Raw genomic sequence first — 27544 nt, forward strand, 5'->3', positions numbered from 1 at the left:
ATAATGTCATTGACGTTGTCATGACGATGAGGTACCAACAGCCCTCAGTAAACTAAATGTGTGTCAAAAGAAGTCATTCATGTCAAATTAAATGTATGCAGTATAAATGAACAGCGTTGAACATGTTTAATAAAGGGTTGTTGTGCATAAATGACCATACGCATAAACTCTAGCGGTCATTAGTTTAGGGTTACTTTCAGTCTTTGTGTTTAAGAATTGAATGTTCTTTTGTCAATTTCTTTAGATCTCACCCTTAGATGATTTTGAACCGTTGTGAAGGAGTTCAAATCTATTCTAACCCGAACCTCTTATTGACTGATTTTACGTCATGATACAAAAACGGACATTTAAAATGTTTTTGTAAATGAAAGACTAAATATTGCTGAAGGGACAGCAAAATAAACATCTAATCATGACAAAAACCCTTGAAGATCTCCCATCAGCCTCATGTTTTTATTCTGCAACACAAACTGTACATACAGAACTAATAAAAGATCGTCTGAAACAAAAACAACAACAACGCCTTTTCAACTCCTGGTAATGCCAACAGTCAATATAAAACCATACACAATGTGTTCTCCTGAAGTCATGATTCAATCTGAACAACATATTGCGTCTAATCGAATAGCTTTGTGGGACGACCCTACTGCTAAACAAACAAACACGGCTGTGATCTGATGCGTTCTCACTGCAAGACCAACGTCCATGAAATAAAAACACTTATAAAACGCCACATAAGCAGTTAGGAGATGTGAGACGTGACAAGTAGACATGTCATCATTGGGATGCTGTCCAGTCATTTTGGTCAAAACACCGCCCTTATCACCCTGTCAGGTTTTATTCTACAATAACAATCATCCGACTGTACATCAATCCTTGAAATCATGAAATAGAGGAAGAGATGTGGGTCAAAGGAATTACTGTCTGCAAAACGGCAGCAAAGCAGTCAAATAATCTTGTAGCATTCTTACGTTGGACTTTTATTTATAATAATGTGACGGAGACAGATGGGAGGAGGGACACGAGGGACACAAGCAGTGGGCGGGGTCACAGGGATGATGTTTGACTGACAGTCACTGATCTTCATATTACGGTTCATCACCATCCTCTGGATCTTTATCGGCTTCCTCGTCTGCTCTGGAGTTAGGTACCCACAATCCCGATTCAATGCAGCGCTTCATGTGATGTTTCGCCTCCTGCAAGAGTCAAAACACAATCGCAATCATCACGCAAGACTCAACAATCACACAATGGAATCTCAAGAGTCCAGACAATCTTGTTGAAGTCATTCAGGTGGTTTACACTGACCGTTGGGTCCATTTTGCTGATGGCGTCCTGCAGCATCTGAATGTCTTTGTCATCAAAGCATTTCTGCATCTCCTGTCATCAGAGCATCACACGAGTGTTATGAGACACAGGTACACAACAACAGACACGTGCTGTATGTTACGTCGTGGCTGATCAGTATTACACAATTGTTTCTTTATCAGAAAGCATGACTGTAGCCTAATATTTCTCAGTTATGCATCAGTTGTTGTCTGTGCACATCACACACAGATCATCAGTTTTAACCCATGACAACACAAAGGGTTTTTTAAACTAGAAATGATGTAAGGCTTTCAATTTCAATTCAATGTTGCAGAACTCTAAAGAGAGCACACAGTGAGGTTAGCAAAGATTCCTAAAGGGATAGTTCACCCAGAAATTAAATGTTGTTCTGCTGAAAATCAAGATATTTGGAAGAATGTTAGAAATTTTCAGTTCACTACCGTAATAGGAAAAAAAATGGTAGTCAAAACTGTTTGCTTTCCCAAATTCTTTAAAACATCTCATTTTGTGTTCGACAGAATGACTGAAAAATGCAAACATTCTTTCTGGGTACAGATGTATATATTGCGTAGGATTTTTTTTCTTTTATAAAGAAGACTTTTACCGAAAACCCATAATGGGAAACTCCAGTGGGAGTGCGTGACCTAATTATGTATAGACCGTTTCATCGGTTGGTTGCGCCGGGACTGCCGTTAACTTCAGGTTTGTGTTTAACTAGTGTCTAATAATATCACTATTTATCATTTTATTTCATTTATATTATTATTTTATTGTATAATAATTGTATTAAATAAACAATTTGTTGAATTTTGTTGTATGTTAATTTTATTAAATAAATCATTTGTTAAATGGGTCCTGTAGTTTTGTCGCATTTAAAGAAACCGTATGGTACACTGACATCTAGCGGTTGAGCTTGATATCACAGTCTAGATTCAAAATATTGAAGAGACAAGTTTCAGTTCTTCTCGGTTTCTTTCGCTTGTTATCAGAAATCATCTCCAGGCGCTCGATTATTTGTGAATGTGTAGCAGAAGTTAAGGGCAGTCCACGAACACACGCATGCGCAGTAACGCTGGTTACGAATGTAACCGTGGTTCTGTGAATTCCGGATGACCGCCAGAGACAGTGTAACACTAGTGGATTATCGCAGCGCCAGCCAGATAGGTTGAGAAAATATACCAACAAAGTCACATGGTGACACATGCTGAGCGTCAGTGTAATAAGCCTGTGACGCTCAGCATTCTGTCTCTGAATGCCTTTCTTGCGCATTCCGAGTGACAAGAAACTCTGGCGGTCATCCGGAATTCACAGAACCACTGTTACATTCGTAACCAGCTTTCTGTTTCATTCCTACTTACCGCCAGAGGCAGTGTAACACTAGTGGATGACACATACCAAAAAAGTCAGGAGGAATGCAACCTACCTAAACAAAATCAAGGCTGCTCATGAAGGACTGCCACACTCACAGGATGAGGAGCAGCCACATTAACCTTTTAGAACCTGGCAAAGGTGCACGGAGAGGCCCAGGTAGCAGCGGCGCAGATGTCAGCCAAGGAAACTCCTCTGAAGGCAGCCCACGAAGATGATACGGCCCTAGTGGAGTGACAAGTTACGCTCTGAGGTAATGGCTTCCCTGTCTCTTTGTAAGCCAAAGTTATCGTCTCCACAATCCACTTTGACAACCTCTGCTTTGACAGAGGAGAACCTTTCCTCACACCGCCATAACAAACAAACAACTGATCCGAACGTCGGAACCGGGTAGTAGCCTCCACATAATGCCTCAAAGCACGCACTGGACATACGAGGTGCTATTTTGACGCAGACCCAGATAGAGACTGAAAAGCAGCAAGCTCGATGTGCTGGTTTATATACTGAGGGAGGAGAACTTTAGGGAGATTGGGTCGCAAGACCACTCCTGACCCCTCAGGCAGCCAACGTAAACAAAGGTCACTGACAGACAATGCCTGTAATTCACCAACACGTTTCACAGAAGCAACCGCCAACAAAAAGGCAGTCTTCAGAGACAGCCACTTGACATCTACCCTCGGGGTTCAAACCGAGATGAACAGAGGAAGATGAGTACGAGCTGTAATGGGAAATTGAGTATTCAGGGCAGGCTTCAAACGACGAGCACCTTTCAGAAAACTGCACACCAGACTATGAGACCCGAGAGAATTCAATTCAATTCAATTTTATTTATATAGCGCTTTTCACAATGTGCATTGTTCCAAAGCAGCTTTACAGGAGCAAATAAGAAAAACACAGAAAGGTAAAACACAGCACAGTGCATGGTGTTTATAGACCAAGCAAGATCATTTTAATAAATAATATCTAATAAATAAATGAATAAATAAATAAATGCAGTCTCCCGGTGAGCAAGCCAGCACTGCTGTGGCGAGGAACCAAAACTCCAATGATGAATAAATGGAGAAAAAAAAAAAACTCGGGAGAAACCAGGCTCAGCCGGGAGGGCCAGATCTCCTCTGACGTGTCATAGCTGCACTCAGTGACCCTGACCAAAGCCACCGAGCAACGTCCACTAAGAACAGGGAGAGCCCACGAGCCGCGCCCAGGAAGCCCCACCCGCCGAAACCGTGCAGGTCCAACCCGGTCCCAGAAGCACCCTCAACCGGAGCATGATATGCAGAAATCGCCGCTACATACACCTTCAATGTAGAAGCTGCTTTCCCTTCATCCAGTAATTGCTGAAGGAAGTTCAAAACCTTTGAAACCTCACAAGTCATGGGCTCAACCTCACGCACCCTGCACCACACCGAGAATAGTCTCCAGCGTGCGGCATAAATCAGCCGTGTTGAAGGAGCTCTAGCACTGGAAATAGTATGGATCACAGCAGGGTCACAATGCTGCAACAAAGGGTTTAGCACAGGGGCAAACCCACAGCTGTAGGCGAGACGGATCCAGATGCCAAACGCTGCCCTGTAACTGTGAGAGGAGGTCCCTCCTCCGGGGCAGCTGCCAGGGGCGGCCGGACAGCAGAGACAATAATAGAGGGAACCACGGTCTGGCCGGCCATCGTGGAGCCACTAGCAGCACTCTGTGCCTGTGCAGGGAAATCCTGTGCAGGGACTCCCACAGCAGAGGAGTTGGGGGAAATGCACAAAGTAGGCAGTCTGGCGATTCGTGAGACAGTGCATCCTGGCCCAAAGGACTGGATGTCTCCGTCTTGGCGAACCACAAGCGACAGTGGGTGATTGTTGCCGAAGCGAAAAGGTTCACCTCTGCCTGGCCAAAGCGCAGCCAGATCTTCTGAACTACATCCGGGTGAAGCCTCCAGGAGCAAGAGACAGTCCAAATGGCAGAACTCTGAACTGGTATACTTGGCCTAGAAAGCTGAAACACATGAATTTCCTGTAGTGAGGTGCTACAGGAACATGAAAGTAAGCGTCTTTAAGGTCGACACAAACAAACCAGTCATCACTCGTCACAGCCCGAAGAACGTCGGCTGTATGCAGCATATGAAAGGGCAGTACCTTCAGAAACCGATTCAGACGCCTCAAATCCAGAACTGGACAGAAACCACCGTCCTTCTTTGGAATGAGAAAATACGTTGAATAAAAGCCGTCCCTTTGAACTAGGGGCTGAACTGCTTCTATGGCTCCCTTCTCTAACAGGGAACGAATCTCCAGGGAGAGTGCAACAGAACGGGCTGCTTCCCTAACAACAGTGGGAAAAATTCCCGAAAACCTGGGGGGCCGGCGTCGAAACTGTAGTGTATAACCCCTGCTCATAGTCTTTAGAACCCAGGGGTCTGAAATGACATTTCTCCAATATTCCAGCTGTACCGCTGATAATCGATCGACAGCCGGCCCGAGAGGTTCAGGCTCTATGAACGCGGTTTTCGGTGGTTGTGGGGGGGCGTTGACGTGTATTACCCGCCAGTTGTGTTGAGGGTTGAGGTGGACGAAAACCTCAACCCTCCTCTGCAACCCGAGGCCTCTGAGGACCACGCGGCTGTGGAGAAGGCTCTTGGTGGAAACGGTGCTCCGGGGTTACATAGCGGCGACAAGCCTGGGCCATTGGTGCCCGGAAGGTAGAGCTTCTGGGTGCTTGTGTAAGCTGATGGGTAGTCTCTGACAGCTTCACTCGCTTCTCTAACAACTCCGGAATATTGGGTCCAAAGAGATACCCGGGGACAAAAGGAAGGTCTCTCAGAGTTCTCCGATAGCCGTGCCTGAGCAAGCCATACCTGTCGGCGGGCTGCCAAAAGCATGGCCGTAAGGGCACCCAGTTCTCGGGTCACATGCCCTATGGCCATAAGAGCCGTCTGCAGGAACTGAGAAACGGAGGGATCTACATCTGCTGATTCCAACGAACTGGTAGTGGCAAGAAGTAACTGACAGATTGTGTTCTCCATCCGAGTTATGTAAGCGGTGGAATCGTAAGCCTTTTTTAGCAGAGAGTCCGTGCGACCACACTGTGCACTAGGGCATCGTACATTGCCCCGTAAGGCCACAACAGTGGACACCACTAAGGCTGCGACAGGCTGTTCTACTTCTGGGGTGCGCCCAACCTCTATGGAATCAGCTTCCGCCATAGTCGCCAAAATGCGAGCAGTTTTAGGCCGTCGTCTATTTGCGCCAGAAGCCGTAAATGCATTAGAAAACTGCCACAAAATCGTTGCATGGTGGCATGGAAAAGGAATTCTCAGCCGGGGGCTGTCTGAAAAACACATTAGGCTGAGTCGCCTGAACAGATGTATCCAGTCCCAGACGGGCAACTGCCATACGGATCTATCATCAGAGGTGGACTGGCTATGCTCCGTCGATCGAACTGATCCCCCACTTGAAACCTCAGCCGCTAGAACCTCAGCAAAGACCTCTTGGGGGGAAGGTGGAACGGTACCATCCACATGTTTTCCATGAAACAGGGAATCAGAAGTGCTTGTAGACAGTACATCCAATTCAGCATGACGTGAGAGATACAGGGATTCAGCATACACTTCGCCAATTTTCTGATCTGGGTCAATACCGGCCCCATCATCCTGCATCGGGTCCACAGGAGCGACAGGTTGCTGTAATGAATGGAGGAGATGCTTAAGCTCCGTCATTTCTGAAGATAGCACCGCAACCGTCTTAGAAAGTGTGATTTCCTTCTTCTTTGACGGAGGGGCGCTCGTTGTCACGGACACGTGACATTTCTTTATCCGCTGGGCCGCGGGATCCGCCTGCCCAAGATGTGCTGTCGAGTTGGGGTCCAACTCGGCGAGACGGAGCCGCCATTCCGACAGAGGTAAGAGGCTGCAGTGCACACATGGATCCATCAGCGCATCCTTATGGTGCTGAATACCCAGGCAAGATGGGCAGAATTCATGACCGTCGTCCGGGAGCAGGTTATTGGGACATAGTTTACACGTCAGTGGGAAACCAGTGACAATCGGTCCGTGAGATCTCTCGTAGATGACACCCTCGGTTGCACCGTAAGGTCAATAAATGATGAGCAGATCAATAGGCTGGAATAAATGAGAATATGTGTATATGACCGCTGGTAGGACCGAAGCGGCTCGAAGCAAACGAGGAAATTAGCACTCGATACAAATGGCAATGCTGGAATCAATGTTACCGGGGCACCACTAACAGTTAGCGCGGAAAAACACTAGCCACCGGGGTACCGAGAGGCATAGAGTGTAACCAGCGATAAAAACCCACAATGAGCACAACTCACCAGATGAGAAATATAAATCCCCAAACATTGCAGAAGTGCGCTGACACAGCTTGCGAGGACGAGACTTCGCTGCTCTGATAAGCTGCACTTGCCAGCGCGAATATCAACGACCTATCTCTAACAGGCGAGAAAGCGAAAGAGACAGAATGCTGAGCGTCACGGGCTTATTACACTGACGCTCAGCATGTGTCACCATGTGATTTTGTTGGTATATTTTCTCGACCTATCTGGCTGGCGCTGCGATAATCCACTAGTGTTACACTGTCTCTGGCGGTCAGTAGGAATGAAACAGAACATTTGTTTATGTTGTCACTTTGAAAGCGTCTATATATAAATACGCACAAACAAGAAATGTTTACATGTGTATATACATTTTAATATGTATATATCATTTATGTATACATATATATATTTTTTTTTCTTTAAGTAATACATGCATGTGTGGGTGTTTATATATACTGTACCTAATTATTATACACAGTACACCCACATATATTATGTAAACAGAAACGTTTATTCTGCAAACGATTAGTATTAGTATCACAGCCCAAGCGTTTTCTTCTAGGGTTGTCACGGTACCATAAACATGTCTTACGATACTATACCAGCTGAAGTATCTCGATACCAAGTAGTATCACGATGCTGTGCTATGTTCATAATTCAAATCTACACAAAAAACATAGATTTAGATGAAACATTTTGTATTTACTATAGTAAACTGTATCATACTTTGCACTAGAATATTTTGTTGTATTAACTGTAGTAATTGGATAAATTGTAGCAAATACTGTAGTATACTTAAAGGCGGGGTGTCCGATTTCTCTTAGCCGTTGTTGATGTTCAAATCACCAAAACAAACCCACCCCTACCCCCATCTGTTGCTTTCGTCAGCGCTCGGCTCAGCTAATGTCCGTCCTGTGCACTGTGCACCTTACTGCTGATTGGCTACAAGGTTGTTTTGGTACTCAGCCCGACTCAGTTGTCTAAAGTGTAATTCGAAAATCGGTACCCCGCCTTTAAATATTAACTATGGTAAGACTCAAAAACACTAGTGTCTATGAGTTTTAGTAGTTTACTGTCCTAAATACTAAAGTACACAAGATCATTTTTCACGTAGGAACTAATTCAAATGTTGGACAAATTTCATTGATACAGCAGTCTTTATAAAGGGAAATATTAGGCTTACTTTAAATGCAGAACTAAGACGGCCAGTAGGTGGCGTCAATTTTCCACTGAATTAGTGAATCATTTGACCAACTTGTTCAAAACGCTAATTTGAATCATTATCTTGTCCGAGTCACTCAAAACACACATTCATTTAGATGATTAGATTAGATTAGATTAAACTTTATTGTCATTACACATGTACAAGTACAAGGCAACGAAACGTAGTTTAGGTCTAACCAGAAGTGCAATAAGCAAGTGCAGGATATACAGTTGTGCATAAATACATAAATACAGGATAAAGCAAAATTATGAAGAATTTACAAGTGGGAATGTACTATGACCATTATATACAGATGGCTATTTACTGAAAACAGAAATTTACTGATGGATATGTACAATATAAATTATTATCATTTAGGAGATAAACACCGCAAAAAGGCAGATGTAAGTGTTCACTAATGAATATTAATGCGCATATGCAACATTACCTATGGTACAACGATACTACCGTTTCAAAAATAGAGAGGCATCGCGGGTATTTTGAAGCTTTAGCATCGCGATGCTACCGTAGCACCGGAACACCGTGCAACCCTATTTTCTTCTGTCGGTATTAAAACACTTTGACAGTAAAGTTGCTTTGCATCTACAGCAGGAGTGTCAGGAGGGACGTGCCAGGCCTGTGGCTAATGTTGAGCTGCATCAGCTGGGTTTTATTGGGGTTGGGTCTAAACTGGTTTCACGTGCCTGGACTACAGCTTTTGAACAGGATGGGTTGTGCAGTTCGTGTTCTTACCGAAGGCAGAGACTCGTACACCTCTACAGGATCCAGACCGCCGGGACCGAGACGCTTCTGACGTTCCTCCTCCTCATATTCTTTCATGGCTTTCTCAATGCGAATCTTGGCCCGGCCACGCACGCGTCCCTTAAACGACTCCAGCTCGTCATTAAAGGCATCCTGATATTGCTGATCTGCTGTCTGAAAACACACAACACAACGGATGAAAGCAGCACTGACACACACACACACACACACACACACACACACACAGAAATACACACTCATCCAGACACACACCTTGATTTTGGTGAAGAACTGGCGAAAGCAGCCTCGTGGATCCACCTTCAGACTCTTGGCGAGCTCCAGAATAAACTGCATGACGATGGTCTGATGAGCCACCTGCTCCATGAGAGCGTGTTTCTGCAAGACAAACACACAAATCTGAAACGCACACATCTCACATACCGGCAAAAAGAAGCAACTCAGAGACACACAAGTTACCTCCTCCACCTCGAGGTCGATACACATGATCACCAGGTAATTGGCAGTTTCTTCACACACCAGGTGTGGATTATCAGACAGATATTTCTGCGAGTCATCCCAGCGCCGCAGCATACCTGCACACACACAATAACACACACGTTTACAGTGAAGACAGATCATTTCTTTCTTCTCTGAACATCCCACAATGATTTCATTACTCATTCACGTAGAACACAGACGGTCAGAACAGAGCAGAGCGTTTGTCTAGTTATTTTAAATACACATTCATAGCATTGGTTCATTGAACATGTAAGGCTTTTTTCTTACAATACTGAAAATGTGACCGAATTCCAAGCCAACAGGAGCTCACCAAAGTGTTTGATATGTTTCTCATTTTTCTCCACAAAGCTTTTGTGTTTCTGCTCTTTCTCCTCTTCCGTCTCCTCCTTCACCTCAGGTTTTACGTTGACGACGCTCTGAGAAACACACGAGACACAGCTGAGATCACACAAACCTGCTACACACATGACGTACACAAACACTCCCCCTCAGAAGATCAATATTGTGTTTCTCAAAGCTCTTGAAGACACACGTGTGTGTAACCCACCTTACTGAACCCTTCTTTACTGAGCGTGTCAACGTTCCAGGGCATCTTCTTCTCCTCCTGACGATGCTCATCCAGCTTCCTCTGCCAGGATCTCTCCTCTTTCTTCATCTGCTTCTCCTCCGCCTGAGCTTTACTGAGTCCCGCTTTACTGTCGTCTGTGGAGGCGACGCTGAGCTCCTGCAGGCGACGCTGAACCTCCGCCAGCTTCTTCTTACTCTCCGCCAGAGATCTCGCGAGCTCCTCACCCTTCTGATTGAACGCCTCCATCCGCTCCATCCGAGCCTCACACACACACACACAGTCTGGTTTACTATCTCCGTGGGGACAGTCCATAGACGTAATGAGTTGTATACTGTACAAACTGTATATTTATGTCCACACACACACACTACGGTTTGTTTCAGTATACTAGTGAGGACATTACATAGACTTCCATTGATTTTATATCAGGCTTATGATATATTCTATCCCCTATCCCTAACCCTGACCCTTAACCTAATAATCACACAAACATGTGCCCTCTATTACATTTAAAGACAAACACTATTTGAGCGAATTATCAGCCTTTTTATTTAGTGAGGACCAGTCAAATGTCCTCACAAGTGGGTTCACACGTATTTTACTATGGTACTGAGATTGACATTTGGCCCTCACAAATATAGCTTAACCTGTACGCACGCACGCGCGCGCGCGCGCGCACACACACGCACACACACACGCACACACACACACACACACACACACACTTATGATCGTGTGTACCTGGTGTCTCCAGCGGAATAAACTCGGTGTGTCTATATTTGGGTGTGTATCATCTTCATCATCAGACACCTCGATGTGATCCCACACACTGTAATCGATGGTCGTCATGACGTCAATACTGTATGTCCCGTGCTAATCCGTCACTAAAATAACTTAACTTTCTGATAGTTCTGTAATATTTGCTGTAATATATGCGTTTGTGTGTCCCGTGCAGCCACCGCTCTTTCTGGAACTCTTCTTTACGTCCGCTTCCTGTGACATCATAACTGAACGCCGCGCACCGGATATACGTCATTGTGCGTGCGTTTTTTTTAAAAGATGTTTTTAATGTACAATAAACTATGCAATACAAGACAGGGAACAACATACATAACACCGTAAGGCACATCCACAAAAAGAAAATAAATAATTTAGAGGAACAGGAATTTAGACAAACAACTTACTGTAAAAAACAATAATACACTAAAATAATACAAATTTAGAGATAGAGGGGCACATAAACTTAGATATTTTCTATTTGGTTTCTTAAAACAGTTAAAGCTCATAAACAATTTCCTAAAATCACATAGAAATAAATTAAATGGTGGTTTACATTTTCTCTACTTGCATATGTAAATATAATATTTACCCAAGAATAAAACCAAGTTACAACATCAAAGATAGATCACCCTTGAAAAACAGAATATCCTGCAATTTTCTCAATTTTTATTAATAACCAACTATATATATCATGCCAAAATTAATTAAAAAAAATTTAAAAAGTAATTTCACAATAAAAGGTCCGGTCAAACACATCTCTCACAACATTCAAAAAAACTACTTCAAACCCATCTCTTCTGTAAATACTTGACAGACAAATGAGGGGGGGAAACTAACCTTCTCTCTTTCTCTCAACAGGTATTGTTCTGGCTTTTGTTGAAACTAGTAACTTTGTATTAGCACCTATTGTATTATTGCTCCTGTATGACATATTATTGTTTAGGGTTAGGGTTATATTTTTGCTCCCTGAACTCTCTGTGAGTCGCTTTGGATAAAAGCCTCTGCTAAATGACTAAATGTTATGTAAATGTAAAAGAAAACATGGTTAATGGTTTCATAATGAATGACAAAAACCACAAGGATCCATTTCAAAATGAAACCTTAATTTTTTCGTAAAAAATCTCCTACAGGGTAAATCCTAAACATGATTTTGTACTGAGTCTCTTTCACTTTTGGAGCCACAGGGAATGGTAAATAAAAATGAAAAGCTTTATCTCAAACTGAGATTTCCACACGATAATCGCCAGTAATGACATGTTTAAATTCTGTATAAATGACTTTATTATTGCATTTACTATCAAGAAGGTCAACATTCTCAAAGGAGGCAAGCCATACAGGGTCTAACTAAAGAATTAAAAAAACTACCTTGTATTATCCTTAACGAACCACAGGGTACAGCTTTACATATCTTTTCATATCCTTTTAATGTAATTCTAACTTTAAATTGCTTAATAAAAATCATTGTAAGATAAAAAGTTTCCATTTGCTTCTATATATATCCTGAATAAATATGATACCCCGATCATCTTTAAATAGAGACTTCCTATTAATAACTATAGCCCTGTTATTCCAAAGAGTAGAGTTATCAGGAGAAAAGTTGTAAATATAATTTTCCGAAAAAGCAATGCTTGTTTATGAAAATTTCACAATTTCAGTGGAATTTTTAAAGGATCTATATCGCATCTAAGGACAAAATGAACCAATAGAATTAAACAAACGATTTGGAATATAGTACCATATTGATTGTGACTTTGCTAGACACTCTTTAAGCCACTTTTATCTAAATATACCGAGAAGAGATTCAAACTTAAACCACCATTTTCTTACTCTTTAACTAAATGAGATTTACATACATAGTGAGTTTTATTTTTCCATATAAATTTAAATAGAAAAAAATTGACAGATTGAACTGTTTTAGGGGCAATATAAAAGGCATAAGAAAAAGAAATAAGTTTAGATATTCCCTCAGTTTTAGTTAGGAGGATTCTACCATAAATCGAGAGGTCCCTACCCTGATCGCACACGTACATCTGGCAGACATATATTTGATGTCTGCATTTTCATCTGGCAGATGCTGTTTGCTCGTCTGCGCTACAGACGTCAGCTGTCAGATGTCATATAGACCTCTAGAAGACGTCTGTAAGATGTTTATGATGTAGAATGGATGTAAACTGCTCTTTCTAAGATGTTTAGCAGATGTTTTTACACAGCAGATGTTTTCCAGATCTTTAGCAGACATCTAACAGATGAACCTGTGATAAAGTTTTTTTCCATCTAACCCTCTAACCATCTAATTTGACATTGAAATCTAAACGTTGTCTATATACCAAATCTTTGGTAATCATAACACCTAAATATTTGACATTTTCTTTTATTGGGATACCCTCCACTTCTTTTAAAGCCCAGTTTTGGATAGCCATCATTTTACATTTTTTTAGATTTAAAGTCAGGCCTGATGCCTTAGAAAAGGTAGACATTTTGTGAATAACAAAAGGAAGCACCTCTTTATTCCTCAGAAATAAAACAGTGTCATGCAAATTGACTTATGGTAAAGACCTATACATAAGAATGTCCTTACCAAGAATATCAATACCGATACTATCTTAAAACATTTTATGAATATAGACATTAATTCTACTGCTAGGTCAAAAAGTAAATGTGAAATAGGGCATCCCTGGCGGATTCCTTATTTAATTTGAATTCTGGGTGATGGACCTATAAATTTAGGCGAATACTGGAAAATCATTATAAAACATGGAAATTACTTTACGAAACACCAGTCCAAAACCAAAAATTTCTAATATACTTCTAAAAAAGTATGTTCAAGCGTATCAAATGCCTTGAAAAAGTTTAGAAATAGAAGTAAACTTGACTTGGGAATTAAATCATTATAATCGAGCATATCAAGTATAGTCTGTGAATATTTCTCCCTTTAATAAAGGCTGTACCAAACAATTGTACCATGCGTTTTTTAAGTCTATTTGCAAACACGTGAGAAAGCTATTTGTAATCATTGAAGAAGAGTTAACGGTCTCTGCGTGCGTTATTTAGACGGGGTCACTCACATCCCTTCATACATAATGATTTTGAGCTTTACTTTAAGGATCTTTCTGTTTTTTTTATAAACAATATAAAATGCTTTTTTGTCTTTTTATATCATTTTATTTACATTTTTCTCGATTGCTATCACACAATTCATGAAACAATTCACCATTTTTATTTTACGCACGTGAATTGTTTTTTTGTGAATGTATATATACATTTTTGCACGTGAATTAGGTTTTATGCATGTGAAACTGGCTACGCAAGCATACATCGTGTTTTATGTGTGAATAATTAATGACATCAAAATCGCTCCATAGGACTATCAGTATTGAAATTCAGAACGCATTTTTGGCTACTGTAGTAAAACTGACAGGAAAGTTTTTAGAGGTTCATGTAATAATGCTAAATCCGTTCTTATTTCTTTTATTTCATATAACGAACGTCTCTTTGAACGGACTCGCTGCAGCCATTTTCAATGACTCCTGCAGGCAGTTATTTCGGGGATGCTTGAAATGATATCTGTTCGAATTTGAAAATTCTGAGAAAAAAACGCGTTACACATTATTGCTGATTTGATGTCACATTAAATGCTGTCTCTTTGCTCAAATTGTGTTTAAAAGCGTATTTTTAGCTTGGTCCACCCAGAGCTGTTGAAAGAGAGGGTTGCCATACGCTTTGACCTCGCCGCCGCGTTCACGTGGTTCATGCAGCTCTCAACGGTCAAACTGTCTGAATGGGAGTTAAGCGGGAAAGACAATATTCACAAAAATCCAACACATTATATGCCTGTTGATTACAATTATATTAACATTTTGTCTGATGAGTGTTAAATAAACAGTTCATCATTTTTCTGTTTAATTTGACTAGGAATAATCTATATTGTGCAATACATTAACAGTATGTATACATGCATATGAAGAGTTTGGTTCCAAAATGAGATAACTCCGTTTTTATTTTATTTTTTAAATAATCATGTTAAAATTATTTTAAAAAATCATGTTTACATTTGCAAATTTAGTAAAAATGTTAGTTTTTTTAGCACTCACTATTCATGTTGACATATTGACTATAAAGGTGACACCTTTTGTGGCATGTATGCAGATTTCTACTACTTACAACTCTTTACAAATCGTTTTTAATTATTTGCTCATGTTTTTGTGGTACCTAATCTAGTTAAAAACTATTCATCATTTGTAAATGTTTTAACATTTAATATTTATCATTTCGGGAAATGGACTCTTTTTTTCTTACACACTTGCATTGTTTGTAGTATGTATGCCGGCTTCTACTAACACACAAATCTTTTCAAATCTTTAATTCAATTCAATTCAATTCAATTTTATTTATATAGCGCTTTTCACAATGTGCATTGTTCCAAAGCAGCTTTACAGGAGCAAATAAGAAAAACACAGAAAGGTAAAACACAGCACAGTGCATGGTGTTTATAGACCAAGCAAGATCTTTATAATAAATAATATCTAATAAATAAATGAATAAATAAATGCAGTCTCCCGGTGAGCAAGTCAACACTGCACTGCTCTGCTGTGGCGAGGAACCCAAACTCCAATGATGAATAATGGAGAAAAAAAACCTCGGGAGAAACCAGGCTCAGCCGGGAGGGCCAGATCTCCTCTGACGTGTCATAGCTGCACTCAGTGACCCCGACCAAAGCCACCGAGCAACGTCCACGAAGAACAGGGAGAGCCCACGAGCCGCGACCCAGAAAGCCCCACCCGCCGAAACCGTGCAGGTCCAACCCGGTCCCATTCCGTGGTCAACAACAGACAACAGAGGGACAACCAGGGAAAAGTAGTAATGGCATAATTAACTGTCTGTTCATGTTTTTGCAGTACTCAATCTTAGGTTGAAACTATTCAAAAAGGACTGGTTTGGAAAAGCCACTAAACACAAACATGTGAAGGGATGCATATAGTATAGCATCTCAGTATTTTTTATACTAAATCTCACCACAATTTCATTTTAACACTGTCTTTTCTCCCTACGTCTTCTCAAATGTCCAGTGGCCCGGTGCTTCAGGGAGACATGGAGTGATGTCATCGACCTCATCATTTAAAATTATTTTAATTTACAGTTGATATAGATATTCTCTTTCTGTCTATTTACAGGAACGTTCTTTAATGTTCATTTTTATATTCTTTGATCTATTTTTCATTTACATCTTTTCTTTTAAGATCTTAATCTTAATACTTATTAGTTGGTTCTTATGTTTTGTATGTTATTGTTTAAACTAAATATATTGTTTAAAATGGCATTTACTTGTATTTACAAAGTAAACAAATTGAATCAACACTTGTGACTAATGCATTTGAAAAATGTTGTTTGAAAATTAAACTGAAAAAGCAATATTTTTATGATTTAAAAGCTTGGACATTGAGTGTTTCTTTCCTTACATTTACATTATTGACCACTTAATGTAAATTTCACTATTAGCTTTCCATTTTACTATTTATAGATTGTATTTTGTGAATTTTACACAGTGACTGAACATTTAGTAAAAATTCCATTAAAACTCATTTAATTTATAACCACTGAATAACATTGAGAGAACACGTATAAACAAGAACATTGAACGTAAGGTTAAGAACAGTCCTAAAGCATAGAAAGAATGTATAGAAAACATTTGTATATGAAGAAATAAAATGTTACAATACTGTTTTGCTAGAGTTTGCATTACCCTACAAAAACGTTGGCTCAACTTTATAAAAACGTTTTGCAGAACGTTTTTCATAATCTTTGAAAAACATTAGGAGAACGTTTATATAACAAGAGAATTGAACGTTCTAATAACGTTTTGGATAACGTTCTTGTAACCAAGCAAAACGTGAATACAAAGTTTAAAAAACTGGACGTTTTGAACGTTCCTAGAACATTTAAAAATAACGTTTCTATAACTTAATGAGAACGTTATAAAAACGTTCTTATAACATAAAATTCTTGGCTGGGATTGGTGAAACAGAAATACAAAACAAACAGTATAATGACTTCTGAAAGCACTTTCTGTAATGTCTATTTGATGTTTTTTGTTTTATTCTGTACACTATTGTAATTCAATTTAAGCAAATAATTCACATGTGTGCTGTGGTAAATAAATCTGCAACAGTAGATAAAGAAGACAGGTTAAATAAATAACTGCACATGTGTAGGAATTTCACCAAGGGTTGTATTTGTTTGCTTCTAGAAACCAATTCATCAGCAGAAAAAGAGCAAAACTTGTGTATGAAACAGAAATTAAGTCACTCAATATGAACTTCTGGTTTAGTGAACGTTTGTATAGAATCAATCAATATGGAATCACATCATGCTCATATTAGTGTAAATCACAGATGCTATAATAACACAAGTACTTTTTGCAATCATATCTTAGATTTTGTGTGTAATTGTATGAATTTGTTGACATTTTTCAAGCATACCCTGTTCATTTCTGTCCCTGCACAAAACTAACAAAAGACATCACATTTGAAATGAGAAAATGATTGAGTGCATTTGAAGCAGAAACCTCTAGATCCAATCAAATCAATGATGTTAACAAATAAATCGGATGTAGTCATGTTGTGGTCTTGACCGGTCCTGAAACCCCTTCGTCTGAGACCAAGACAAGACCAAGATCTTAAAAGAATGATCTTAAGACCAGTCTCGAATACTACAACAGACACTATTATTTACATTGGACACAGGGTCCAAATCTAACACCTGCCAACTGTATGTTGTTTTATTTTTTATTCAAATGCACACATATATACAGTAATATGTGACGCTACTGTGTGTCACTCGCAGCATCAAGATTTCATGAAGATGCGTGTGAAAATGACAACATTTAACTAACTAATGTCATGTGCTACTAAATAAACTACTGTACTTGTGAGGATCAATCTTTCATCTTTGGTAAAATAATGATTTTCTTGAGTACGTTACTAACACACTACTAATCCCCGGCGCTGTTAACACACATGGCACGTTGATGTATATTAAAGCTTTGTTTTTCAACAGACATTTATAAATAAAACTGACTAAAGTAGATATTTTATTCCAAAATTGACTGGCCGACCTGTGAGTTTTACTTCAATGGCATGTTAATTAATGAGTGGCATGTTCATTTTGGAGCCTGTGTGACGGTACACAGACGAACAGAGAGACAGAAAGAGACACACAGAGAGAGAGAGAGACAGCCGGGTAAATGTGTGTCAGTGTTAGCAGGAGAAGAGGCAGAAGTGAATGAAGAAGGCCAGCAGGAGGATTGTGGGAATGCTGGAGTGTAGAGAGAAGGCGCATGACAGCGCTCGGCGTTTGTGTCGCAGGCCATTGCACAGCGGTGTGTTACAGCAGGTGATGCAGACGGAGTTCACCTTCCCCGTACAGAACTGCTGATATCCAGATGATGCGATCAGACACGCCCCCGACGACGCACACGACTTCCTGTAGTGAATTCCTGCACGCACATACGTCACGCTTGTGATTTTTTATAAATAACACATCACATGATATCTATTTCATCCACAATTTATGAAACAAATAAAATTATCACAATGAATAAATATGAAGGTGTAGAAACGTAGCCGTAGTGTCATCATGAAATGATGTTTAACCAATCAAAATGTTTCTTTAGACGTAACAAGTGAACTTAAGTTTCCCCTTTTTTTGACAATATTTGAATTACATTTACATTTATGCATTGGGCAGACGCTTCAGATACTGGCGTGCAGTGTTCGTTTATCAGTATGTGTGTTCCATAAAGCCCAGGGGAGTCCTAACCCATAACCCTCTCCATCACACAACTCATTCTGCACGTTTACATGTGCAAATAAGCATCTTTTACTTTGATTTATAATCCATTTCAATTGTGGGGCCTCTCAATGAGACATTTACATGCATGGTGGGGTCCCCACACAAACACACTGACAAACCCAAGGCGTATAGGCTGCATGCGGTGCTGTTGCTGTTTTTATCTCCAGTGTGTCGGTTTCATTCTCAGAATACACCAGAGAAACACTACAGACTCCAATGGACATTTGTATTATCTTTGGTCATCGTGCGGTCGCTGTAGCCAACTACATAAAGATACAAAACACATCATGACGTATCTCACAACTCAATACACATTACAGGTTTTTTCAATTGCCAACAAGCATGGGTCCATACTAAATCAACATTTAATAAATAACCAACATTAACCCTTGATCAAACAGTTATTTCCCCCTCCAAAACTCACTTAATTGAACAAAACTCTTCATTTGTCTCATAATAAGCTTGTTCCACCATAGCACCGGCAACGATTCTCCTCAGAAAACAAACACTGTCACCCAGCACACTGACCTAAAAAACATATTGAGCGTTACCTGCGACCGCACACTGCAGATTTACTTCAACACATGTAGAGAATGTGAGGTGAATGTCACACAATAAATAAAAGAGTCTGATCACGTCTGATCCGTCAGCACGAGTGTGGTCAGTCGAGCGGAGACGTCTGTGTTCAGAATAAACCCACACTAGAGAGATTGTAGAGCTAAGACATCTGAAAAAAATCATGTCGTTTAAAAGAACAAAACCGGATCACTCCTGCAACAGTCAACTCAGATGAACACTGACGCGCACTACTTCAACCCCGTCCATGACTAAATCACATCATTTTTTAGAAAGAAATACAAAATTTAAAAAAATGATATGTAAGAATTGTTATGTTTTTTATCTTTGGCTGTTATGCCTTGCCTTTGCTTTCTTATGAAGAGAAGCTTGATAACCAGCACACTTCTGTTTAATATGACAGGAGAGAAGATGTTCAATAACACTTTATTTAATTTATCCACCATGCTGAATCATAAACACCCCAGCACTGCTGATAAATCACTACACATCCCATAATAACCATCATCAGTGGATCCTCTCAGTGGATCACAGCTTAGCTTGGCAACAGCGAATAGAAAGTGAAGTGACTATTATTGTGTTGCAGAAGCTCATCTGTTAGACTGTTGTGTGTTGGCAGTAATGGATTTTCAGTGAGCACACGCACAATCGCACACACACACACACGCACGCACGCACGCACACACACACACACTCACACGCACTCGCACTCGCACGCTCACGCACACTCACTCACACTCACACACACACACACACACGCACACACACACACATGATGGTACATAACGTGTTTTACCATCCTCCATCACCAGCACTTCTTTCTGACACATGTCCTGAACGTTCACTGTACAGTTGACAATAAACTCTGGAGACGAGCAGTCGTCCTGCCGAACATCTTCACACTGATAACACTGAATCTGCAGCCCCGCCGCACTCACACCTACACAAACACACACACAAAATCACAACAACAGTGTGTATCAATGAGGAGAGTTGTGCTCCTTTCACTGGTTCATTGAAGAAAAGGGAATATTCTGTATTTGTGTGTAAAAGTGATTGACTTTAACACTAAACACTGAAGGGGCAGTTCACCCAAAATCACACAATTCTGTCATCATTTGCTCACCCTCGGGTTGTTTCAAACCTAAATACATTTCTTTGTTCTGTTGAACACAAAGTAAGATTTTCAGAATAATGTAAGCAATTTTCAGTTCTGGGACATCATTCACTACCATAGTAGAAAAAACATATGGTATCTTTTTATTGCATATTTTTTCTGTTGAACACAAAATTAGATATTTGGAAGAATTTAGAAAAACAAACAGCTCTGGGGCACTTTTGACTACCATTTTAGTTTTCAGATTTGGAACAATTTGAGGGAGAGTAAATGATGACGGAATTTTCATTTTTGGGTGAAGTGTCTTTATGTTGCTCTGCAAAAGACAGTACGACTCATCATGTTGAGATGAATAAATATCATCAGATCTATAACATCAATATTCACACTGTTTAAGACATAAAGGCCCGGCTGGTTTCACAGACAAGCTTAGCTTCAGCCAGGACTATGCCTCAGTTAAATCACTTTCATTAAAATGCCTTCGATTAAAACATCACATGCGCATCTTGAGACGAAACAATGGCACGGGTATATTTTAAGATATGGCCATTTATTTTCAGTTAAGACAGCTCAAACTTTCATTTTAGTCTGGGACTATAGCTTAAAGCCCAAAAGATTTTCAAAAGTCTCATTCTCACTACTGTCCAACACACAAAAAAAAATCAAATAAATATTACGTGTTATATAAGTGTTATTAAGTGTATTTCTGTCATTCTTATTTCAATAATAGTCAATAACAATAAACAAGGTCCCCAGAAAAAAACCGATTCTCATAAAAAGTTCTGACTGATAATTGAGACTCAAAATGACTTAATATAAAATATTAATATGTTGTACTTTTGACCTTTTTTACATTACATTCACGAGAATCACTGTGAGAAGGTTATATTGTCATGAACACAACATGCTTTAATGTTTTAATGCAGAGTCATTTTTGTGTCATTCTTCTTTTCATGGAGGACAACAGAATACATCAGACAATTTCATACATAATTTTATAACCCTCCTCACGAAGAATGAAATAAAAGCAGTAATGACGTTGAATGTTTAGCTAAACGAGAAGACATGTGACAGCAGTGATGGTGGTGATTTTATCTCAGATAAGAGCAAACACATAAATAACATCACAACATAATCACATTTCAAACTTCATTTATCCAAACATGACACAGTGAAGCGTGCGCGCGCATGTGTGTGTGTATGTGTGTGTGTTGACTCACCCGCCGTCAAGATGATGAGCAGTAAAGTCTCACAACGCCGCATAACGGAGCCGCTGCCGCTCACCGCCGCTCCGACGCGTCCATTCCTACCGACCGACCGACACACACACACACACACACGCACGCACACACGCACGCACACACACACACACACACACACACACGCACACTGTCACTGACGCGAGCGAGCGAGCACGCGTAACCGACTGAGCGCCAGAGCACAAGACGATTCCCGTTACCCACCGCACGTGACGCGAGCGCAACTCACTTTACTTCGTGCTTCGCGTCTGAATGGAGAGAGAGAGAGAGATTTTCCTCAGCTGTTAAAGTGGGAATGTCAGACTGAAGTTGTGTCGTCTGCACACTGAAGCTGTCAGTAAACTTCAGCAGATCATTATTGTCGTTACACTCTCTCTTTGGTAGACACACATAACACAACTGCTTATTATTATCTGTATATACTGCAGGCTATTTGTTATATATTATTGCAGCCTGTTCACAATTCTGGATGCCACACAACCGTCCTCGTGTGTGTTTTCTGTGGTGTTTCTGGAGGATCTATTGACAGAAATGCAATATAATACACATGTTCAGAGGTGTATAAAGACCTCACATAATGAGCTGTTTCTAGCTACATACACCGCGGGTCCCCTTACATGGAACTCATCATGTTGTTTTTACATTAAGCTATCTCAAAACAGACAAACTGCTCTACAGAACGTTTCATAAATATGTTATTTCTTTTGGCAAAGAAATGAAAATGTGACGACATCTTTGTCCCGTTTCAGCCACTGTAGTGCTTTCAAAGGGAGGGGTGGAGTGAGCCGTTGGTTGCAATTCACAGCCTCACCACTAGATGCCACTAAATGATAGACACTGGACATTTAAGGGGCAGTCACACTAATGTTCCATGCATATGTGATGACGTGCGGCCAATAGAAGACTGAGACCTTATCACAACTGCTAATATCACACAATACAGTTCTGTATGATACAGCTTGAGAATAACAAAAACGTCTTGGTTACGGATGTAACCTCGGTTCCCTGATGGAGGGAACGAGACGTTGTGTTGAGCCGACAGATGGGGTTCGCTCTTGAGAACCTATCAACTTCTGATTAGTTTAGAAAAGGCCAATGAAATTGGCGAATGAAATTTGCATGCCGGACTCCGCCCCCGGATATCCGGGTATAAAAGGCAGACGGCGTGCTGCATTCATTCACCTTTTGGTCTGAGGAGCCTGAGCATCCCTCGACCGCTGCGGCGGGTAACCAGCGTTGTGGCAAGAAGGACACAATGTCTCATTCCCTCCATCAGGGAACCGAGGTTACATCCGTAACCAAGATGTTCCCTTTCTGTCGGTCTCTTGACGTTGTGTCGAGCCGACAGATGGGGTTCCTATGGAAAACGCCACAGCGCTGTGCTGCGTCACAATCTCCAGCGGAGTGACGTTGACTGGCCTGGGTGAGTCAGACGTGAGCACTAGCGCGGAATTGTAACCGTCCAGTAGAGAGGTAGGGGGTCCCAGAGCTTTTGAAGAAAAGGTGGGAAGCCCCTGCCACCGGCCATCATGGGCGGAGGCCTTGATTCTCTTACAGCGAGAAGCTGCCCGGCACCGTAATGGCCAATGGGTAAGCATTAATCCCCCCGCGGAAAAGACCCCCACTACAGAGACCACTATTCTACCATAGGGAGGAATTAGTGGAGACACCACATGGTCTCACCAGTCAGGGGAGAACTCATGGGAAAACGTGCGGACTGAAGCAGTTAACCGCAAGGTGGAGGTCCACATAGGGAGGTCACGGGTTGCTGAGGTGGGAACCATTCATGAGGATACATCAGACGGAACCGCCCACGGGGGGGGGGGTTTACCACGTCTGGAGCACTAGGTCCGGTTAGAGGTATGTGGTAGATAACTCAACTGTTCCCCGGCCTAAGGGGGCAGGGCTGCTCTGCCGAGCCTGCCCCCAGGAAGGTGCTTAGTGATAGGATGGAATGCCTGTTCTTTACCCAGTGGGGAAAGAAGGGAGGTGTAAATAGCCGCTGATCCCCCTAGAGGAAGGGGGAAGGGCTTTCACAGGCTTACGCCCTACCGGCTGCCAGTCCTACACGTTGCCCTGCAGGACACAGGCTGACACCGGTTCCACGCGTAGGTATTAGAACCTTGCAAAGGTTTTGGGCGTAGCCCAACCCGCAGCTATGCAGATGTCTGCCAGAGAGGCGCCCTGAGCCAGTGCCCATGAGGAGTGTGCCTCAGTCCTAACGGGCAGGGGCGATCTTGAGATCGGTATGCCGTAGCGACGGCATCCATGATCCAGTGCGCCAGCCTCTGTTTGGAGACAGCCCTCCCCTTCTGCTGACCTCCAAAACAGACAAAGAGCTGCTCAGAGCTTCTGAAGCTCTGCGTGCGGTCCAAGTAGAGGTGCAGTGCGCGTACTGGACACAACACGGATGGGGTTGGGTCTTCCTCCCCGGTTGGGAGCGCCTGCAGGTTCACCACCTGGTCTCTCGGGAGAGTGGTGGGAACTTTGGCCACGTAGCTGGGACGGGGTCTCAGGATAACGTGAGAATCACCGGGCCTGAGTTCTAGGCAATCTGTGGACACGGAGGGTGCTTGTAGGTCCCCTACCCTCTTGGAAGTGAGCGCCATCAGGAGAGCCATCTTTATCGTGAGGTGAGAAAGAGCGGCAGTTCCGAGGGGCTCGAAGGGGGGGCCTCTTGAGGCCCGCCACCTATCGCAAGAGGGTATGGAGCACGGATGAGGCGGTCGCCTTCTCGCGCCCCTTAGGAACCTAATGACCAGGTCGTGCTGTCCCTGAGGCTTCCCAGCAACTGGGTCATGATGAGCGGCCGTAGCGGGTACATACACTCCCAGTGTGGAGGGGGGAGAGGTTACTCTCCAGTCTCTCTTGAGGAAGGGACAGCACGTTCCCGATCGAGCAACTCCGTAGGTCTTCTCCCTGAGAAGAGCACCAGGACAAGAAGAGGCGCCACTTATGGGCGTATAGCTGCCTAGTGGCCGAGGCCCTAGCCTGAGTGATGTCCCAACTACCGCAGGGGGTGGGCCACTCAGGATCTCCTCGTCCCGTCCAGACATGGAGGTACCAGGGGTCTGCCTGGGATGCCGTAACGTGCCCCTTCCCCTGGGAAAGCAGGTCCTTCGCCAGGGGGAGTGGCCAGGGGGGAGTTGTTGTCAAGAGCCTTAGCTCTGAGAACCAAAGTCCGGTTGGGCCAGTAAGGCGCAACTAGTACCACTTGATGCTCCTCTTCCCTGACCTTGCACAGGGTCTGTGCAATGAGGCTCACTGGGGGGAAGGCGTACTTCCGCTTGTCCCACGGCCAGCTGTGCGCAAGGGCATCCGTGCCGAGGGGTGCCTCGGTCAGGGAGTACCAACGTGGACAATGGGTGGAGTCCGGGGAGGCAAACAGGTCCACCTGTGCCTGGCCGAACTGCTCCCAAATGAGCCGGACTGCTCGGGGATGGAGTCGCCACTCTCCGCGAGGCGTCGACTTACGAGAGAGCGCATCGGCTGTCTGGTTCAGGACGCCTGGGATGTGTGTGGCTCGCAGGGAGCTGATCACCTGCTGACTCCAGAGACGATTGATATACGCCACGGCAGCTGTGCTGTCCAACCGGACCAGCACGTGCTTGTCCTGCACGAGAGGTTGTAGCCTCCTCAGTGCAAGTAGCACAGCCAACAACTCTAGGCAGTTGATATACCAATGCAGGCGGGGGCCCGTCCACTGCCCCGACACTGCGTGCCTGTTGCACATGGCACCCCAACCCTGCAGGGAGGCATCCGTTGTCACCACGACGTGCCTTGACCCCTGCCCTAGGGGGAGGGCAGGGGAGGAGATCGGCCGGGGAGGAGATCGGCTGTGCTGTTTTTCCTGCCTGGCGTTTACGCAGCTCAACGCACTGTCTGACTGAGAGTGCTGAGGGCTGGTGTTTATAGTCAACGTTGCGCTTCCCCATGGCGCAACGTCGAGTTGCCGTCCACTGTCGTGCTGAGAGTGGGAGCGGCTGTAATGACCCAGAGAGAGAGGAAACTCTTTTTGTGAGTAAGTGGGCGCTAGGCCCCCGGAGGGGGCCAGCAGATAGTGAGACTGGGCAGGAACCGTCCCTATCCGATCCCCCAGCGATGTGGCTGGGGTCGGGCCCGATGGTAGCCTTGATCTCCCTGGTGTCTTCCCATGAGGGCCGCTTCTGCTTTCGCCGTGGCTGCTGATGGGGTAATGGTCTCCTCTTCTATGTCTCTTCCGGGGGGGCCACCTGAGTGGGGGGCGCCAGAGCCGGAGGGCATCGAAGAGGACCAGGGCTGCTGGGAAGCAGACGGCACATGGGACTCGACGGCCGAGGGCGGCCGAGTCGCTGCGGGGGAGGATATGCTTGATATCCTCTGTCTGCTTCTTTACTGTCGAGAACTGCGGCTCGACAGTATCACCAAACAGCCCCCCCTTGCGAGATGGGTGCGTCGAGAAAGCAGACCTTCTCGGCGTTACTCATCTGTGCAAGGTTCGGCAAGAGGTGTCTCTCATGGACCACAAGTGTGGACATCGCCTGACCCAGGGCCCGCGCGGTCACCTTGGTCGCCCGTAGAGCGAGGTCGGTGGCGGCGCGGAGTTCCTGCATAAGTGCTGGGTCGGTCTTACCCTCGTGGAGCTCTCTCAACGCCTTGGCCTGACAGGAGCCATAGTGTGGAGAGAGGAGGCAGCTTGGTCCGCCGCAATGTAAGCTCTCTACACCAGAGATGCCGAGACCCCACATGCTTAGGACGGGAGTCTAGGTCGAGCCCCCCAGGTGGCTGCCGCCTGCGGGCACGAGTGCACCGCGCTGGCATACTCCACCTGGGGGACATCGACGTATCCTCTAACTGTCTCACCTTCCAGGGAAGAGATGGTGACAGAACGTTGTTTGACGTGAAACGTGCCGGAAAGGGGGCGTTCCAGGTCTTACTAAGTTCCTCATGCAGTTCCGGAAAACACGGCACTGGGGGCTGACGATCACGGCGCCCTGGAAAGCATGGCTGACATTTCGACGTCCGCTTTTACCTGGGCTTGACCCCCCGAGGAACAAGACGGTGGGACCGTCTCCTGGGGAACAGTCAGACGAGCGAGACGATGTGCGAATGGTCCGTGAGCCAGCGGCTGGTGGATTAACGCTCACAATAGTCCTCATATCACCCTCGCTGCTTGCCGTAGCGGGCGGCAGGGCCGTAGTCCTGCCGTCACGGAACGCCCCAGCATACTGGAAGCAGACATCGTGTCCGTCCCCCTCCTCGATGAGTGTGTTGCACCCATGAGAACAGCGGGACATGCCACGCTGGAGAAATTTGCTCTTTTAGAGAAAAAACTCGAACACTTCTGGAACTGCTGAGACGCCCAGGAGAAAGTCGCTGCAGGAAGGGACCATCCGCTGCACCACGTCATAAGATTCCGGCAGTAATTCGGCGTGGAGATTGAAGTCTCGAAGTCGATCAGTGTGAAGGCTCCGAAGAACAAAAGGTGAATGAATGCAGCACGCCGTCTCCCTTTTATACCCGGATATCCGGGGGCGGAGTCCGGCATGCAAATTTCATTCGCTAATTTCATTGGCCTTTTCTAAACTAGTCAGAAGTTGATAGGTTCTCAAGAGCTAACCCCATCTGTTGGCTTGACACAACGTCGAGAGACCGACAGAAAGGGAACAACAATTACAAGTGCGAATACGCCAGAATCCTCGATGTGTAAACAAAAAGGCCCAATGGTTTTTAACAACGGCTTATTTGGTTGCTATGGTTGCCTCCCTCTAGACTCCATACACCTGTGATGTCCACTTGTGATTTAATGATGTGAAGTGCATGTTATTAAGAGGCCTAACGGCGTGTGTCTGTTGTGTGTTTTAGACTCAAATGTGTGTGTGCGGGAGCGTGTGTGTGTCTGTTGTGTGTTTATTTTT

At 43.4% G+C, this 27544-nt stretch overlaps 2 protein-coding genes across 3 annotated transcripts in view; both read right to left on the bottom strand.

The window, feature by feature from the left end:
- Nucleotides 1–434: 434 nt before the first annotated feature.
- On the bottom strand, nucleotides 435–11069 carry cdc37 (cell division cycle 37 homolog (S. cerevisiae)). The gene is made up of 8 exons (XM_057330784.1): nucleotides 10809–11069; nucleotides 10047–10328; nucleotides 9810–9915; nucleotides 9458–9573; nucleotides 9254–9376; nucleotides 8972–9154; nucleotides 1309–1380; nucleotides 435–1196 (listed from the first exon to the last, which is right to left on the bottom strand). Exons 1-8 carry the CDS (start codon nucleotides 10914–10916, stop codon nucleotides 1089–1091), a joined length of 1098 nt encoding a protein of 365 aa, XP_057186767.1. The 5' UTR covers nucleotides 10917–11069; the 3' UTR covers nucleotides 435–1088.
- Nucleotides 11070–15212: 4143 nt separating this feature from the next.
- LOC130553663 (ly6/PLAUR domain-containing protein 1-like) overlaps nucleotides 15213–27544 on the bottom strand; it is a 21330-nt gene continuing 8998 nt past the window's right edge. The window contains exons 1-4 of one of the 2 annotated variants that reach the window (XM_057332758.1): nucleotides 21877–21895; nucleotides 21609–21694; nucleotides 20068–20211; nucleotides 15213–18339 (exon numbers count right to left, since the gene is read on the bottom strand). In XM_057332758.1, the coding sequence (XP_057188741.1) occupies nucleotides 18101–18339; nucleotides 20068–20211; nucleotides 21609–21651 (426 nt within the window). In that variant the 5' untranslated portion in view covers nucleotides 21652–21694; nucleotides 21877–21895 and the 3' untranslated portion in view covers nucleotides 15213–18100. Of the gene's footprint in view, nucleotides 18340–20067; nucleotides 20212–21608; nucleotides 21695–21876; nucleotides 21896–27544 lie in introns of those variants that run through there. The other variant, XM_057332757.1, reaches the window with a different exon arrangement.

The sequence above is a fragment of the Triplophysa rosa genome, linkage group LG4 (genome assembly GCF_024868665.1).
Source record: "Triplophysa rosa linkage group LG4, Trosa_1v2, whole genome shotgun sequence".
Classification (NCBI taxonomy): domain Eukaryota; kingdom Metazoa; phylum Chordata; class Actinopteri; order Cypriniformes; family Nemacheilidae; genus Triplophysa; species Triplophysa rosa.